Here is a 19,703-nt window from a genome sequence, read left to right on the forward strand (position 1 = left end):
TTTTTGAATTAAGCACCTTTGCAATGTGTATGTAATTATTTTTTGTTTAAAAAATGCACGTGTCTAGCTCTGCCAAATCTTACCGTAACTAGTGCACTAATAATGAGTCATTTTGAAAAAAAAAAACCTAAAACATACATTTACGATTTATATAGAATTAGTTAGTAAAACACAGCTAAAAAAAATAATTTCCAGATCACTGCGGAGCTTAACTACAGAAGGTGAGGCTGAAGATCGACATGCGGTTCAAAAGTAAAACATAAGAAACATAACTGGCATCCCAATGCACCCACAACTGCCCGGTATTTCCATAAATATGTACATAAGTATGTATGTATATGCAAAAAAAAAAACTACAAAAATAAAGTATAGAACACAAAACAAATAATAAAATGCCAGGAGGGCGAAAAAAATCACACATGGAAATTTAAGTGTATACATAATCACATACCTATGTGTATGTATGTGTATATGAATGTATATACCCATGCACATGAATGCGATTCGTAAAACAAACAAAAAAAAAATCATAAACAAATTTCGAATGCAAATAATAAATAACTTAAGCATGCGTAAATAATTTTACAATAATTTAGTATGAGTTTTTTCTTTATACGTAAATGAAAGAATACAGTTTTAAGCGATTTTCGTAACTATTAATAATACATATGAATTAAAAGTAAGTTTGAGATATTCGATGCAATAAAAATAAAAATATAAGCATAACAAAAATAATAACACCCATCGCACTTTTACTCGAGCTTGGTGAGTTAGACTACGAGTAACACAGAATGCGGAAAATCGATGCAAGAGGTGAGTATTTAATTTTATGAAGACTTGTACTTTCACACTTTTAGTTCCAAGTATATGGCGCGTTTACTGAAAGAGCGTTATTGAAAAAAATGTGTCAACGAAGCAGAAGTGAATAGCTAAATATGATGTTTAATCACACTGCAGGATTCTCCAGCAGGCAGATAGCTTTGCGAGCGTAAGTTTATCCCTAGACCGCCTCCAGTCCACCCTCGGCACGAGAGACCTTGCAGTATCGACTGCCCTCGTTTTCGCCTAGCGTTTGCTGAGTTGCCTTAAGGCCCATGATTCCACGAGCAGTGTAGAGTTAGTCAAGGAAACTCCTCTTTTCTTTATGAGTCTGGCTCGAGGAAGCCACTCCTAGCCGCCTAACGAGCCACGAAGTTTCCTGCGATGTCACTATGGTCTGGCATACAAATAAGTCTGACAATGTAGTATTTAGATGCAATTGGAAGAGAAGCCAGGCATTCCTCTACTAATTTTTAATGCACTATAAGCAATAAAAGCGCTCTTATGGCTGTCTGAGTAGACATTGACCTCTCTTAGCGCCAATCGCCTTCTTCCTTAATAGCATCAACTTCTGCTTGGCGGATACTACAGTGATCTGGAAGCCTAAATTTAAGGGCTGCTGTAGCCGCCTTACGTGCAATACCGACAGGCGTTATGCTATGCATTACGTTAAGATTCAGGGTGGAAGTGGTTCTAAGTGCCTCTCCGATCTCAGCATCTCAGCAAAGGCAGATCATTGCATACGCTCCAATCATCTAGAGTGCATACCTTCAGACGAGAACTCCATAAAATATAATGGGCTTAACTATGGTTTCATTAAGCTACTTAGGAGATTACCTTGGGGGAGAGGCCACATCTCTTGCCTATATCGCCACAGTGGAGAGTTAACTCACATTCGGTATTTAACTGTCAATTTTAAGTACAAAAATTTTATGTTATGTCCTGTATGCGAATTTAATTAATCCATAGTAAATGAATTAAAGTGCTTTTAGGCTTGTTATGCACATATGTAGTTTTTGAAAGCCTAGCAAACTCGATAATTTCGAATTTATACGGGAAATTGGACCACCATTCATTCTCACATTTTGTCAATGAATTGCGAAGAAAAAGTAAATTCTTGCATCGCTGCGTCTGGCAGCGCTTTTACCGTATCGCCTCTTCCCACACGTTTTCAAAATAATCATGATTCAATTATTAAAGGTTTTGTAAGTAGCTTTTTTCTAAAATTTGGCACTCCCACCCACAGGGATGGTTTTTGGAAGCAGAAGAAAAAGGGGAAGAATTCAATCACACTTCCTAAAATGGGAGCTAAATTCTATAAAAACGTGTGGATAATAGTGAATGGTGGTATTTTAAAACAAAANATAATCTAGATGAGAGAAAAAAAATTTTGTTTTGACGTTTATATGTACATATAAATATGTAAGTATGTTAAATAATATTTATTCTCGTTTTACAATAAACAATTTTTTTGCGGCCAGCACGCACCATTCTTCGCGTGCGAGTAGCAACAGCTGAGCGCGTGTGTCAGACTGCTACCCGGTAGCAGACCGGGGTTTACAACGACCTTCCATAAAATTATAAACAAGAAATGCATTTTCATAGACTTTCTTCCGACAAAAAAATTACGGTTTTTCTATAAAAAAATGTTTACGGAAATCAAGTAATTTCGTATGTATTTAGTTGTCGTGGGAGAATGTTTCCTAAACGTACATAACTCCATGATTATATTTGCACCAACATATCGGCGGTGATACTGCAAAACGTGCTATGTCACTTATTACCTCTGGTGCTTAATTGATCTGTTATCTGTATCTGATCGCTTCTGGCAATCGTTGATCTTCATCAGCCAAAGGACGACAGTTTTGTCATTCGTTTATTAGGGTGTAACGATTTGCAGATGCATTCCGGTGCAAGTAAGAGACCATCTAAATGTCAAGGGTACTAATAGACATAGACCGTTTTGCAGTATCACCGACGAAATGTACATACATTTTTGCATAATTGTGTCTGTATGTATTATGTGTATGTTTACTTATTCATATCACAAAGTGGTACAAAAAATCTCTTATCCTTCTTGTTCTTCTTTTTGGACGCTATAACCACCTAAGCCATTTTGTCCGAGTTCAATAAAGCACGCCAGTCCTATCTTTTGGTCAAAAGATCTACAGCTTCTAAGGGGCTATGTATGTGCTTGGTAACACACAAAAAAGAAATGTCTGCGAAAATTGCTCATGGCAAGCGTACGAGAATTTTCACAGTCGAGGCTCTGTTGGTAGTAGGTGTCGTTATCGGAGGATACGATGCATGATTTTCGGATGATGTATTTTGGAACGAATTTCCATCCGCCCTTGTCAACTTTGGTTTGGATACAAACCGGTTTCGGCGTATGAACGTGAAACTGCTTACCTTTTGTGGAAGCCTTTAGTAAAAAATGGGGTAAAATGGAAAAAGGTAGTATCTTGTTTTGTATTCACATAGAACAAAAAAAAAAGTAATTTTGAGCAATAAAATTCTGCTTTTACAAAAACTTATTTAGTGAAATAATTTGGATGATATTTAGGCATAGTATGCAAATACCTATTAGGGGTGCCAAAATATCAGGAAAATTGGGATCCCGGGATTTGGGGATATTTTTTAGGTAATCCCGGGATCCCGGGATTTATCTCGGGATTCAAATTGAGTAATACATTTATGAATATGGGTAAAAATTCAATATCGGAAAGCATTTAAACATACCATGAAATAAAACTATTTAAAATTTACGATAAACTGATTGTAAAACTCATATATCGCTAGCTTAAAGTGAAAAGTTGCTAACTTCACTTTTAATGAAAAATCATATTTTGATATAGGAGGCTATATAAATTAATATTGCATCGTTTCGAAAAGGGTAAAGATCCTTGTTTTATGTTTTCTCGTTGATATTCAATGAAAGGAAAATTTGCTAAGGCCAAAACAAGCTCCGAAAATTCAATAAGGCCAAAAAAGTTCGAAATTTTTTAATAGAGATCGAATCCCTCTGATTTGTATGGAGTTTTGCTTTGCTTTAGACAGACAAAATGTTGTATTCAAAGTTTTGCGAAATACTTTAAGAAAATGGCTATACGAAGTTTTTTCCTCTCCTGTACAATTTTTAAATTGGGACTTAGCAACTTTGCACTCCGCGCTAGCGATATTTATTAACTCAGAAAAATTTTAAAGTAAAACATTTTTTTAATTGTATTTAAAAAACCATGTGATTGAGGAACGTATACATCACAAATATTAGTTTAAATACCAGGTACTTTTGAAAGTAACGATAAATAAAAAAAAAAAATAATTAACAAAAATATACTAAAACAATTTCTCTAAACATGTTTATTCTACTCTATAAAGAAATGACGAATGGAGAATTTTTTGCCATCTTTTTTTTCGCAATTTACTCGAAGTTTTGAGGGTGTACGAGTCAAACGGATCTCAGAATCGGATTCAGCGGGTCGAAATACATATTGGTAGGTGGTTCTGGTTAAAAACACAAACGCCTTTTTACAGGTGTTGTTATTATTGCACTTAAAGTTTTTTCATAAGAGCAGCAAAGCATTCAAAGCGCAGTCTTCTAAGCTTGACCTGCAGTTTTTACATACAAAACCTACTGATGAAAAACATATTTCGACATCAACACTTTTAGGCTGAACTGCCAAAAGGTAGACATAATCCATTTGAAGATAATGACCCGTATCTCCTCCATTACAAAATATTTGAACTTCTTTTACCAGCACGTTTCTCTTTTTTCGATTTGAGGAAGTTTTGAGTAGATTGATCTAAGAAATTATGTAACTTTTCCTTAAAATTCTATGTTTCGTTTACATTAGCGACGCTATGAGTAAATTCATTGAAATCTTCTTTAAAAAAAGGCTCAGACTGCAATTTAAAAGTACAGTTTCAAGCATTTTGTTAATTGCAGTCAAAACGGCAATCATACTTCAAAATTCATAAAAAAATTCTTACTATCAATTCGATATTTCAAAATTTCCGGGACGTCAAAAACACCGGGATTCCGGGATCCCGGGATTGGCATCCCGGGCCGCAAATTCCGCGTGTTCCGATTTGAATAATTTCAGAGCAAATCTTATGACATCGTTTCATCGTCTACAGTACTCGCCTTGGCCAATGCGTAAAGGCACGTAATTCTTCCGCAGGAACTTTCTCTCGAATACTCCAAGCGCTGCCTCATTGGATATTGTCATCGCCCATGCCTCCGCGCCATATACCAGCACGGGTCTGATGAGTGACTTATAGAGTGTAGTTTATGTACGTCGAGAGAGGACTTTACTTCTAAATAGCTTACTCAGTTCTAGAGATGCCAGATCGAAATATGAAAAATCAATTTTTGAATCTATTCGAATCGAAATAAAAATAATCGATACAGGAAATCATCAAAAAATAAATCTATCCGCTAAGATCGATCCATATATTTTGCCAAATAAAGATTGTAGTTAATTTTCTTAAAGAAACAAAACACTGCTGTCTCGCTCTTCGCTCGGTTTGTCAAGTCACTTGTGTGGTGTTTTTCGCTCTTAAGCAGATCTGCATTTGCTGCTAAACATTCAAAATGTTATCGATGATTTTTTTATTCCATCTTTATATTTTCAACATATTTTGAAGTTACAAAATCTCGATAACGAATGGAGAGAACACACATTGTTCGATCATAAGAATATTCTTATTGATTCTTCATTAGATCCAAAAAATTATAGGAAAAAAGTCTCTGAATTAAAAGATTCTTCAGGTTCATATAAGTTTCCCAATTAAAATAAAATATATATCTGCATTACTAATATAGCCCTTTTGTAATGCTTCAGTAGAAAGTATATTTAGTAGTTTAAAAATGTGTAGGTCTGACTTGAGGACCAGATTGAGCACTGATATACATAGTTGCAGCAATATTATATACAAAGAAAAGCCATAAAAACTAACGGTGATACTTTGTTTTAGCCGCAAGAATAAATGTAGCAATTGAATTAGAGAATGCAATTAATTTTTGTACTGAGTACCTGTTAATAGTATGTAGTACACAATACTCATATCTGTAATAAGAAAATTTTGAGGAGTTTTCTTTTGTTTTTGAGGAATTTGGTAATTTTTTTGTGGCAACACCGAATGAAATAAAAATTTAGTTTTGATAAGATATTTAATAATAAAATTTCTTTTCTTCGAGCTTTCTTTTCTGCAAACGAATCCATAACATCGTCAAAGTTTACAGATAGAGCCATGGAATTTTCAATAGACAGAATACCCAAGTTACGTAGCCTGTCTTGTCCCATAGAGTTTCTCAGTTTGCCAGCCATGCCACCCTATAGTTACGCCACTGTGCATATCTCTAAACTCCTTGAATTGCTTGCTGATTTTTTTTTTGAACATATCGAGCCTTAAGCACCAAATAGACGTATGCGATATTTTTTAAATGCAGAAATGCATCAGAATTCTGAAGAAAATGTCGCTTACGCGGTTTTTGGCGATTAGGGCTCGATATAATATTTTCCTTGTCGATACTAAAAGAACATTTTTTGAAGAAAAACCATAAACATATCTTATAAAGTTTGTTCTATTTTATTAGCTGGTTTTTTTTTCTCTGTGTAGTCGTGACAATGGCCCGCAGTTTGAAGGTGCTTCTATTTATACGATATTTAACTAAAGAAAAATTTTAAATAATTTTATCTCCAACTAATGGTTCTCAGGTTTCTTTCGAAGAGTCTATTTTAATTACGTAAAGTAAAAGATTGGCTCCAAAGCACAACTAATTGAAAATTGTTATTAGAAGTTACGTTTATATGACTTAAAAGTTGTGTGTGCATGAATGTGGTACGTTCATTCAGTCACACACAGTACACATAAGTGGTACTATTACAAAAGCAAACGAGTTCTAATCGCGTTCAATGAATTGTAGTGGCTTGAAATATGATGCCCCATCAAAATCGGTTTGGCTTTGCGTCTTCGCCAACAATTCTTCATAACAACAAAGTGAAGTTGATATACCTTCAATGTAATGAAATGCAAAATAATAATAAACCAATTGAAGTTAATGACACACAGCAGAAATTAGAAATAGTACTGCGGTCACCAGAAAATTCAGAAGAGTTTTGGAGGTATGTGCTCATCGTTTAGCCATTTTGAACCTACATTTCCTTTCGTCGTCTCGACACTGCGCACACACTCAAGAAGCAGGTGAGGTGGTGCCTTCTTAGCTGAGCCGCTGAACCGAGAGAGATCATTTGACCCGATTTCTAACTTATGCAGATGTTCTTTAGCCTGCAGTGTCCCATGGGGTTGGTTGTGGTAATACTCATTTTCTTCTTAGGAATCTCTTCAGGTTGTATTTATCCCCTAATAAGTCTTTGGCTTGCCGATGTCATATGGTGCTTTGCCTGGGCTGTGCTCTAATTCTTATTGTTCCTTTCTTGAGGCCTTCCCTCTACTTCCCTGTAATAGAGTTATTTCAGGTTAATTTGCTGCAGAGCCCTATTTTGAATTTCTTCTTGAAAATATCTGCCTTGTTCATATCATCTCTGTGAAAAGCAGCTGGGATCTTAGCTTTTCCCTACTCCAGAATGATAAGAACATTCCTCTGCCTAAACCATCTCTTGCGAAATTGAAGAAAAATTGATATGCGGTGAATTTTTCGATTTGGAAATTCTAATAGTGCGGAAAAGTTGCGTAACATGATCACATTGAACCGTGTTAAACCGATTTCGATATACAAAAAATTGTCGAACATACCATCACCTGAATGGAATATCGACCTATCTCGGCAGCCAGTTCGAAAACGCCGTAAATATGTCAAAAAACTTTTCAAGAACGAATTTCATTAAAGAACGCCCTATTTCGAATATTATTAAAAAAAAAAAAACAATCTATCTCAGAATTCGGTTGAAGAACGCCCTATCTAAGCACATTTTCAATGTATGTATTTTCAGCTGAAATAGGGCATTTTTGAACTGAATTCTGAAAAGCGCGTTCTTCAACCAAATTCTGACATAGGATGTTTTTCAATAAAATTCTTAAATTTTCACAATAACTACTTTGTGATGTTAGAACCCATCTGGGACTTACCTGACATCACTGATGATAATTCTGACTTTGCAATTTAATAGTAAAGCGTTATAAAAGGTCAGCATTAATATCACTGATAACAGTTAAGTCTTAGGTGGATTTTTATATCCGAATCTCATTTTTGTGAAAAGTGTAGATAGAGGGTATTGAATATAAGCCCCCTCGAAATCCTTCATTAACTATTTTAGGGGACCAAAAATATGGTGATTCAAATCAGTAACTAATCCGGTAAGACAAAAACAAAAACATAATTTCTTCAGAATGATTTTGAAGGAGATTCAGTTCTCCTTACATGCAACGAAACACTTGCCACCCATGATTGCTAGCCAGCAAAGTAGTGTCGCACACTGTTTCGTCTATATGCAAGCAGGTAGAAAAAAGTCATGGTGACACTTAATACAAAAAACCGGTTGGGCTTAGAGAGGGAAAAGTAAAGGTCATAAATAAAGAATCTCATATTATTTACTCACCCCTTCTCTCCACCAACGGCATATTTCCAAAAAATACTGGAATGGACGCGTTACCGACTAATCAGTTTAATTGTATTTGGCGCTGAAGCCATTGCAGAAAGTGTTTCTTTTTCAACTGTAGTCAATTATTTAAATGTCGTGGAATATTCAGGTGAAGGTATTTTTTATTTATTTGGTATTTTCCTATTTACTAACCAAAAAATTTACTTTGAAATGTAGATGCTAAAGATTATTAGTAAAAAAAAGTGTGAGTACCGGTCCGTCAGGTCTTGAAATTAGACAAATGTATTAGAGAATTTTATGTAGTTTTTGAATATATAACTGGATAACCTTTGTTTTCTGAGAGTGGAAAGCAGGTAACAACAAGTAATTTTTAGCAAAAAAAAACCGGCTTCAATTCTTATATAAAAAAATCTATATATATATATATATATATTTCATGATCCTATGATCGGATCTAAGCCAGATTAGTATGGGACCACCTCTGAGATGCTACCTTTCCGATGCAAAAAAAATATCGATCGGTTGACGTGGTCCAAAGTTATGCGGTAACATGCATAAAAAAATAAAAATATTCAGAAGAACTGATAACCTCCTCCTTTTTTGGAGTTCTTTGAACATTTAATGACTGGGACCATATTTTTGTGAGTTTTGGACGTTATAGTGATCCAATCCTCCCATATTTTATATTTAGGGTTTTCTAATAACAGAGAGAGTGCAAACTAAATTTCATCAAAATCGGATGAAATTTAATGCTTCGGCCCACAAGAGTGGAGGGCGTGTCAATTATTCCATATTTACCAAATTTCATGATTCCCTATTTCTAAGTAAAATTAGAGCACATGTTAAGTTTCAGCAAAATAGGTGGAGATTTACTATTATTTCCACCTGCCTGCATGTAGTCGAAACACTGTGCCGCAAGTGCATACAAACAAATTGTGTGAGTCATGAACTTGACGCTCGTAAAGCGCCGCCAAAGTCGGCAACAAGTTGTGAACGTTTGAAGCGGCTATAATGATGATTAAATTGAAAGAAAACACTGGCTTGCTTATCAAACGCGTTATCGCCGCAACGTAGAGCATTTGACCAAAAATGAGAACTGTTGGGTCGCTAATTCGTATAGTAGAACGGTAACTCCAAACCGATAACAGGTGCAAATAAAACAAAAAACAAAAACATAAAATCGCAGCTTACACGTTCTAGCCGAATTACGCAAGCGATCAGTCGTCGTAGGCGAACAAAAATGCATTAAAAGCGCTGCACGCAAAATGTAAACAGAACATTCATGGGCTAACGCTCCGATTGGTGAGAAGCAAACGCAGTTAGTAAATAAAAAGCAAGACATTTACCACCAAAACAGCCCACGCAAATGCAAAAGAAGTGCTTACGATACAAACGAAAAGTGAAACAGCGAAAAAGATACAAAGAAGGCGGAAACGGAAGTGAAAACGAGTGCTTCCTATTAACGTCAAAAGCGCGATTCGGTTTTCGAAAAAAAAGGATATGTGCACCGCAGCAAAAGTGCTATAAAAATGCAATGTGTAATTGCTAAGAAAGTAGAGAATATATATTGACTTTTATTGGCTTTTAAAAATTGTTTTTTCTTCTTCGTGCATGAAAATTGAACAATTACTGATTGCAAAAACAAAAAACAAAAGTGCATTTTATGTACATTTAATGCGCCTGATTTTTCATAGAGAGCGGGAGATAGTAGGAGACTGGGTACAAGTTAATTAATTCAAATTAAATTTCTTTGTGTATAAAAATTAATATCATATTATTCAATTGAAATGACGGCGTGCGACTGTAACTTAAAGAAATTCCTTCTGGAATTTGTGTTGATCTCTAACTTAGCGTACGTGTTATCGCGTTCCCTACCAGCTGGAAATATACCATACCAGGTGGCTCCTTTGTCAATACCTTATCCCTTTCAAGGCAATACAGCGCTGCGCACAGGATATTATAACCCTCAACTTACTCACACTTATCCGGTGAGTTTACTTGCTTATTTAATCTAAAAAAAAAATATACTTTGAAAATTACACAGTGAACACTGAAAAAATAATGGGAATAAAACAAATTGCATTTATTTAGGGTGACCAATATATGAATATATACCAAAGGATTTGTAAATGTTTGTAACCACTTTTCTATGTGTATCGAGTTGAAGTTGTTGATAAAAAAAAAAATCAATAAATTATTATTTGTTTTTTATTTTTAGAAAAATTTTAGTATTTATATTTGAATGCAAGTTTTAGGCGTTTAAAAAATTGCGTTAATTTTTAATAATTTTTTTTTGTTTTTTGACATTTCGAGCACATTTTACTTATGTATGTGGAAGAAAATACTCAGCACAGTCTAGTTTTTAACCGACTTTAAAAAAGGAGGAGGTTATCTGTTCATCGGGATATTTTTTTTTTTATGTATGTTACCGCATAACTTTGGATCACGTTAACCGATTTCGATAATTCTTTTTCATCAGAAAGGTGGTACCTCAAGGGTGGTCCCATACTAATTTTGTTTAGAGCCGATAATCGGATCGTGAAGAAATTAACGATAAACTTAAATTTTTATATGAGAAAAATTACTTGTTCTTATAAAAATTTAAGAAAAGATTTAATTTTGGTGAACATTTTTTAGGATCTTCATTTAAAAACCTACGTAAAAAATGGTAACCAACTTTTTTTCTTTTTTTTTTAATTAAATATTTACTATATAAATAAACAGTGATGCACTAAAATAGTACAACATGATAACTTTTTTAAGAGAAGCCTAAATTTAAACTAGAAAAAAGCCTCGTTAAATACGAAAGACTTAGGCTGGGCTAGCTAGATCATTAATTGATCCTTAAAGCTTTCTGCCAATAATCACAGGGATTTTTAGCAATTTTCTAGTCCTTTGGTTGCCTATTTTCTTTAATGGGTAAAGGAAAGCAGAGCCAAGATAGTAATTACAGTCGTTACTGCTTCTAAGGCCGAATGGCTGGTGGTGAATATACATATGCCGCTGCAAACTCAGCTGCTTTAGCATAAGTATGTAGATCTAGGCATGGAAAATGTTACAGTAGTTCGACTGCTCAAGTTCAAGCTCCGGGCATGACATGAAGTTTTCGATACGATTCGACTCTCGAAAAACGACTTGCATTCGACACGACTCTCGCAATGAGACTGAATGCCTCGTCAGATGACTACTACGGAAATTAAACAGTGCAAGATCCATCTGATCCTGGCCGTCATTACATCCGGCACTGTATCCAATGCTTGTTCATAAGAGAGGGATGGTACCATTGTGGTGAAATGCCTCTCGCAAGCTAGCTGGGATTGGCTCAAGGCTGCGGAGCAAAGAATACTGCGCGCAGGGGGACAGGCTTCACTGTTTACCATGTCAATTACGGATATAGAGAGCCAACTACGAATGGAAGAGCGGATTACGTGCCGTGGGAACATTAGTAAATCCAAAAACACTGCGAACACTGCCTCTTTTAAAGAATACCGCAGCCTGGTTGGAGCTGGAAAAAGTTCTGAAGAAGGACCAAACCACAAAGCTGCGTTAACTCAAGTGGCCTGATGGCTCTTTAACGGAGACTAGGATTGAGACACTCTGTTCTTCTCACTCAGACTCACTTTCCTGGGAATCAGGTGATGATTACGTCTTCCTCTCCCTCGACTAGTGATGAAGGCTATGCGATAACCACAGTGTCAAGGTACAATTGCTTTGTTGCCAGAACTGTGGCTAATGAATATGCCCTAAGATATTCTATTTAGGCTTTTGACAGTCCCAAATCGCCCGGCCCAGGTGGCATCCTATCTATTGTATTAAAGAAGGTGTTGAGCTTTACTTGGCGCCCTTCAAAAAGATGTTTATAGCTTCGCTTGCCCTGGCCTACATACCACAACCTTGGAACCTGGTTGATGTCGCCTTTGTACGTACCTAAGGTTGGTAAAGATGACTATACTAGCCACAGAAGCTACAGGCCTATTAGCATGACAGGAGTACAGTACGGCATGGAGTACATACTGTACTGGTAAATTCGATTCGTTCTATGCTGGCGCAGCAGGTCATCACGTTAGAGGCAGAAGGAGGTCAATCTGTCGTGGGTGAAGTTAAAAAGGGTTTTCATCAGGGTGACGTGCTTATAATACTTTATTTATAGGGAATATGCAAAATATTTGAAAATATCCAAAACATAATAGGATCAAATTAACTCACTGCCTCCTATAATGAGATTCTGGCCAGGTCCGGACTTTCAGTGATGTTAAACAAAAATTTGCACTTGCATAAATATCCGAGCTCTAATTATGACTTTTAGAGCTTTTTTTGGAACCGATTCGAGGAATCACTTAGTCTGATGCAACAGTTATCTTTAGTCTCAATGCAAATGTTCCGCCATATTCTTCGCAAGAAGGCCTATGGGATGCGGATACAATTCCATCTAGCACTTCCTTAAATCTTTTTACGGCCTTCAAACTTTAGGCGAATGTATTTTTTGTACCGGACGGTGGATTTTAAAACGATTTAGTTCACCCAGCTTTTCAATTTACGTCGGATGCCACAGCTTCTGACCATTAGCCCCCGAAAAGGTCCAAAAGGAGAACTGAGCAGAGTTTATATTATCGGAACTAGATGTTGGATACTCCAGAATTTTTCATCGTTAGAGCTTGGCTCTGGATCAGGGGTATTCGTTGAGCAGGATAAGGCAAAACTGTTTTATTGCTGAGGGGGGTACGCTACTGTCTTTCAGGGGGTCATCATAAGCTACATACATATATTAGCAAGAATAGATGGCTATTTTCTTAGTAACCTACCAATAGAATATATTTAGGATGTCTACAAAATTTGGCAAGAAATACCCATGCAGAGCCAGCGTCTCGAGGGATATTTTCACTGGAGCCCTATTATCCATTCATGCCCTAAATGGCGAATGAGAAAATATACAAATTTTACAGTACTAGACCCTCGATACACGCTAAAGATATCTTTTATAAAATATATATTTTTTTTGTTAAATATTGACTTTGAAACTGTCATAATCTTGCAAAATTATATGTCAAAACTAATAATATATATGTATATGTATTTGCAATTATATGTATATCCTTTTCAGCCCCCTGAGCCAGCTGGCACCTTTTATGACAGCAAGCGCGGCATACTGCGTTCCTTTCCAGGTGGTGGAGTACCAGTGTTAGTCGACTATGTATGTATTCTGCAATAAATATTTTAATATTTTAAAGGGTGATTCATATATATATATATATACCACATTTATGTTTCATCTTCGCAGCATAAGCGTTGTTCCGGTGGCTTTTTTGGCATCAAACCGCATCCTAATCAGCGCCAATACTACTATGTTTGCAAGCCAGATTGCGTGATTTTTGGAAGATGCCAAAATTTACAGGTAAACACCAACATGATGATTGCCTTTAAATTTCTCCGTTTAATTTTCTTATTCCCATTTGTTTTTTAGTTTTTCGATGGCACCAAAGGTCAATGTAGTCCCTATCCCACACCCGAGTTCACGCCAGTTTGCACGAAGCCCGGTCGTTTTCCTATTTTATCAGACTGTACTACATACTACAGATGTGATGCACAACTAAAGCCACGTATCTACGCTTGTCCACGAAATACGGTATTTTCGCCACGCGAAGCCAAGTGTATCTGTGGTGCACAGTGCAATCCGACAGAAGTGTCTACGCATGGTTCGCATATACCACAAGATTGTGAGCATAAATTCCCACCATGTCTGCAGGATGGCACTTTCCGTGCGCCCACTGATTGTTCGCTCTACTACACGTGTGTTATGCAATCGAAGGGGATCTACTTACAAACACGCTTCAAGTTTGTGATTTCGGAGTACGCAAGCAGAAACAAAAAATATATTTTCTTATTCTAATTTTCAGATGTCCTGATCTCACATTCTTCGACACAGCCCGACAAGTGTGTCGGCCGCAATATGAAGTTGCCTGTGATTCCATACAACTATCAGAGTTAGTATATCCCAGACCGCCACCATTGCTCCACTTACCGGTCATATATCCACCGCATTATGCTTTAGCTTCGCTGGAAGATACCGAATATCCAGCTGAGTATTCAATGTCATGCTCCAAAGAGGGTACATATATTTGATGATAAGTTGCATTCCTTCGTTATGTAATTTTTTGTTCTTCCTTTTTCATTCCATCCATTCAGATACCTACGGCTCTAGAGTAGATTCAACTGAAGCTTTATACTATACACAATCCCCAGTGATCGATTCTACATCGTCTACATCAGTTTCTGCTACGCCGACGACAATTGGCTCTCCCTCAACAACGTCGATAACAACTGTTATACCAACGGCTGCTTCTTCACCAACAGCGTCATCAGCTGACGTGACTATAATTACTGCATTGCCAACAACTCCTGCTGAACAAAGTACATCGCAAACATCTCCCGCTACTAGTTCCTCAACCACTCTTTCAGCAGCTTCATCACCAACGACGACGGAACCAACATCTGGCGCAACGACAATAGCTGCAACGACCACTGCTACTTCAACAACAGCGCCTTCAACAACAACAGAAGCAGCGGCAAGCTCGATGGAAACACCTTCAAGCGAAGAAACTGCTCTACGAACTCTTCCCTTTATCAACACTATTCCGAGAGGAGAGCCTCACCAGCCACAACCATCAATATTACCCGATCTGTTAACAAGAGAACCACCAAGTTCCTCCACTGATGAAATTTTCACTGAAGGTCTAGGGTCAACATCCTCCTCCACAGTCACCTCTGCAGAAACCGAGGCCTCTACATCAAATATCTCACCGACTTCAACATCGTCACCGTCAATGTCTACAGACCCAACATCTTCGTCCCCTTCAACTTCAGCGTCAACAATTTCTACCAATCCTACCTCAACATCAACTGATCCGGCTTTACCCACAAACCCAGCCACGAAAAATCCAATGCCCACAACTACTGCGGATATGGCCACAGCATCAAGTAGTCTTCAACCTGGTTATACAACGTCTACAGCTTCATCAGAGCCTGTTTCTTCTACAAACAGTGCAATGTCAACTGCTTCTACTTTAAGTTCTTCGACCACAACGATGCCTCCTATAACATCCTCGTCACCAACAGGAGAAACTACAAGCACTTCGGCACAAACTACTACAACAACGACGGCTATACCCAGCACCACAAGTACCAGAAGTACTGCAGCATCCACGGGTATGTGATTATCATTTTAGATTATATACAATAATCCAATTGAGGGGCATTTGAACTTCGCTGGTGAGTTACTTTTATTTTGAAATGGATTCTTGTAGTAAGTACCTTCTATAACGCCATAGTTCCGGTTGCTGATTTTTGATTAGCTCCCATTCTGGTCTATTCAGTACATTTGCGTTTTTCTGTGGGGTATCTCGGAGCGACGGTAATATCTGCCTTCAATCTTTTTATGCTTCAAACGCGTTTTTGTACTGAAAATAGTTAGGTTTGTGAATTTTTGCGACACAGCCTTTAATGTGGGGATAACTTTGTCCGCATCTAAATTTTTGGAAATTTCCTCCCAGATCATATCGGTCAATCGATTCGATGCATGGACATCAATACATCAAATTTCTTCAACAAATCGTTATACATTATGAAACATGTTGAACATGTATAGACTGAATAGGGGTTAACCTAAGCCGTTTCGTCTTATGGCTGCTTCATTGAGTCGCGAAAAGGTTTTCCCAAGCAGTTCCTCGAATATTTTGGCATAATCATATAATTTTGCTTAGTACCACTTTATGCGGCTTGAAAAGTCTTTTAGTTTCCTATTTTACACACTTTCACAGTTCATTCGGTCTTAGTCCTTTAAAAAACCATTGAACTTTTAGGCTTCATAGGTAAAAAAAAAAGCCACCACTACAGGGACGTAGATCTTCCCAACTCTCACAGGGCGTATTCACAATGGGATTTTGATTTTAATACATAGTACTTAAGTCGAAATCAGGTATCTTTAAAATTTAAACAGTTTCCATACTAAAAGCATTAACACTCTCACTTTCTCAAACGGAAATATTCCACAGACTTTATACAAAATACAATAAATCCATCAGAAATATCCAACACCAACACAAACATAAATAATCCAATCACAAATGAGATCAGAAGCATAAGATCCCATACACCAGCCGAATCAGTCATAGAACAGAGAAATAATGACAATGCAGACTACACTGATTTAACTTTGCAGGAAGTTGAAAATGTAGTATATTCCGATGAGTATGATTCTGATTTGGCAACAACGGAAAACGCATTGAAAGACAAATTCACGGAAGAAGTAGGAATCAAAATAACAGAGCTTTCGCCAATTACTTCAACAGACGTTACACAAAAGGTCCCGGAAAGTGCAAAGCAAATGGGCGAGGCAAGAAATCAAGACGTTTTGCCAAATGACGCGCTAGAAATTGAAGACATGGAGGACGTAGTAAATGAACTACGGATGCATAAAGGTAGATCAGATGTCAGTTATTATGAAGACGATATGGAGTACAATGAAGTATTATCTACAAGTCAAAAGACGACTACAACAAGTGAGGAGACGGTTGTGAGTAAGCAAGCGCCAGTCACTAAAGACCTCCATACCACCTCGCATTCAAATAAATTAGAAGAAAAAGGAGAAGAATCTATTACAAATTTCGAATTGCATGATCTCTCCAGAACGAGTAGAGAAGTTCAAGAGCTAAATCAAACGGCCAACACACTACCAAGGAGCAAGGTAACTGTTACTGAGCTTAGAACCTCACCCGCTGGTAAAGCAAGAACTCCGAGCGCTATACGACAAACGTTGGGTACAGTTGACGAGAGTTTTGAAATGCCACTTGAATCCGATAAATTCAAAATTTCTACAAACAAGAGATCCTTTGGTAAACATGAAGAAAATATGATCACAAGTGTCAATCAAGTGCACACTAAAGGATCTATGAAGATGCCTTTAATGGATGTTAGCACTGAAAAAGGATTAATAGAAAAGATGGAATGGTTAAGAGAAAGTACTAGTGAATCAATAAATACTGGCGATGAGGTTAGTTCCACAACGGAGGCCGATGGAATTGCAACGAGTTCGTTAGTATTTCATGAACAGTCCAATCTTGAAAGAGTTCAGAATAAAAGCTCAATCGATGCATTAAGTGGTGAAAGTAGTCCCGAAGCTACAGAAGAATCCAACAGTTCGGGCTCTGAATTAAATTCGAAAACTGAAGAAAATGGTGCAATTGCGACCAATGCCAAGGAAATCGAAGCAACGCTCATAGACAGAAGTCTACCCAATTCCACTGCAACAGAGCTATTCAGGCGAGAACATGAGTTACCTCACATAGATCCTCCAATTAACGGAGTCCGGAAGAATGAGAGCCAGGCAAGAACACAGCGAATCGAGATGGGGTCCAATGGTGAGAACCACGATTTCAGCTTAGAAAATCCCCAAGCACCCAGTAATTCTCAGCAAATTATGGAAAAAGTTACTTCGACTCTCGACAACAGCGATGACTCGAGCTCACTAGAAAGTGAGTCGATAGAACATACTCAAGTAAGAGTGGTGAAAGCGGTCTCTGTAAAGAGCCACAAAGATGATTCATGGAATCGCCAACCAAGTAATGAGATAGTAATGGGCATCCGACAGATCCCCGTTAAGCATATCGGTATAGAAAATCTCAATCAGAACCAACAGAGCCTCACGGCAAATACTGAAACCCATGTAATAACACCTATTGAAGATGAGGCTAGCACGAAATTTCACGCCACAACCGAAAGATTTTCTTCTATTAATGATTTGAATTCGAATAATTTCTTGAGTCCGCCTACATCCACCGAACCGAATACTATCAAACACGAGAGTCATAACCGAAAAATAATTGATGAGAGCTTTGAAGAAGCACACGTTGGGCAGGTAGAGTCTATAGAATCTCAACTTACTACCAGCTCCAGAGAGGAAATGATTCAAACAAGAACTTCGCATGAGCTACTCAATATTGAGAATCCTAACCGGGATGAAGAGACGCCACACACAGAAATGTCTAGGGAAGATGAAATTGAAACGTCTACATTGAGTCAAAGCAGTGGCGATTTCATAAAATTATCAAGCACACTTTCATATGCGAATCCAAGTACTTTGAGACCTGTACGAGAAGCTGTGGCTGCAAGTGAAGAAAGCAGCCAAAAAGAAAATGAAATGTTGAAGCTCACAGAATTTGTGACACCCACCACAACGACAGCTACCCAAAGAGATCGCGACATTCAAACAACTTCCAACACCGATAATAAAAATATTGAACAGTTAGAAGATAGCGTAGACCATTCAGCATTCCAAGAACCTGACTCTATGGTGGCTGAAACAAATCCTCGGATTCAAGAGGAATTGGAAACTCTTACGAAAGAGTTGGCAAATGAACATTTCGAAAACGTCGACAGAAGTCCATCGGAAATTGGCGTGGAAGAAAGTCTTGCCTCTGCTTTAGAGGAGCGTACTGGTCTAATTAGAGTCACTAGTGTTCCGCTTCAGGGTAAGATCTCAAATGGAGATTCTATGCCAATACAATCAGTTGGCTTGGCTGCTAACGAAGGTAGTCCAATACTCCAGGCTGACCACGACTTTACAACAGTGGATTCCACAACAGCGATAACCACTGTCTCTAGTAACACATCTTCGAATGATATACACACCACAACAACACCCGACATAATTTCCACAACGCTTACACCCGCTACAATAACTCCAGATGAAGACTTTGCCACAACAGAAATCAATTTTGAAACCACTACAGCTCACACCACCCAGTTAGACATACATTTCCAAGACCAATCGGTTAATATCGAATCCAACGACTTACGAGTCGCACGAAATGCATTACAAGCAACACAGTACATGAAAAGTGCGTATAACCAAAAAACTTTGACTAATTCGAACTCCGAAACAGTTACAGGATATCCACCGGATGCAACAGATATACCTAAAATGGAGATAGCGGTTTTTGGTAATCTTGATTTAACAGTGCTCTTCTGTCCAAAAGATTGCTCGGAAATTCACGAACACAAATATGGTTAGTACTACTACATATGTGTGCATTTGGTTTACTTGTTATTTTTACTTAATAAAATATTTTTACAGATAAAAGCGTGTTGGGGGATCGGCATGTGGTGGGCGTACAATGGGATCCAGCAAACTCAAATAAAACGATGAGCCTGCGCACAGTTTAGCTGTGCTTAATCAGGATTTATTCAATTTAGTGCTAGCTATAATTAGGATAATTAGAAAAATTTTATAATTAAAAAAGTAGTACCTAATTAGTATAATAAAAT

At 37.4% G+C, this 19,703-nt stretch overlaps 2 protein-coding genes across 2 annotated transcripts in view; both read left to right on the plus strand.

Annotated features, from left to right (window-relative positions):
• The window catches only part of nompA (no mechanoreceptor potential A), a 38,235-nt gene extending 37,869 nt beyond the window's left edge, over positions 1–366 (plus strand). The window contains exon 24 of the mRNA XM_017615438.1: positions 196–366. Within this exon, the coding sequence (XP_017470927.1) occupies positions 196–256 (61 nt within the window). The 3' untranslated portion in view covers positions 257–366. The remainder of the gene's footprint in view (positions 1–195) is intronic.
• A 9,805-nt stretch (positions 367–10,171) lies between these two features.
• Positions 10,172–19,686, plus strand: LOC108362156 (serine-rich adhesin for platelets-like). Its single transcript, XM_017615022.1, has 8 exons — positions 10,172–10,372; positions 13,486–13,575; positions 13,663–13,776; positions 13,846–14,216; positions 14,279–14,490; positions 14,568–15,587; positions 16,433–19,444; positions 19,513–19,686. The coding sequence occupies exons 1-8, from the start codon at positions 10,172–10,174 to the stop codon at positions 19,599–19,601; spliced, it is 5,109 nt and encodes a 1,702-aa protein (XP_017470511.1). The 3' UTR covers positions 19,602–19,686.
• Positions 19,687–19,703: the final 17 nt, after the last annotated feature.

The sequence above is a fragment of the Rhagoletis zephyria genome, unplaced genomic scaffold, assembly GCF_001687245.7.
Source record: "Rhagoletis zephyria isolate East Lansing unplaced genomic scaffold, Rhagoletis_zephyria_1.1 Rzeph_scaffold_00022, whole genome shotgun sequence".
Taxonomy (NCBI): domain Eukaryota; kingdom Metazoa; phylum Arthropoda; class Insecta; order Diptera; family Tephritidae; genus Rhagoletis; species Rhagoletis zephyria.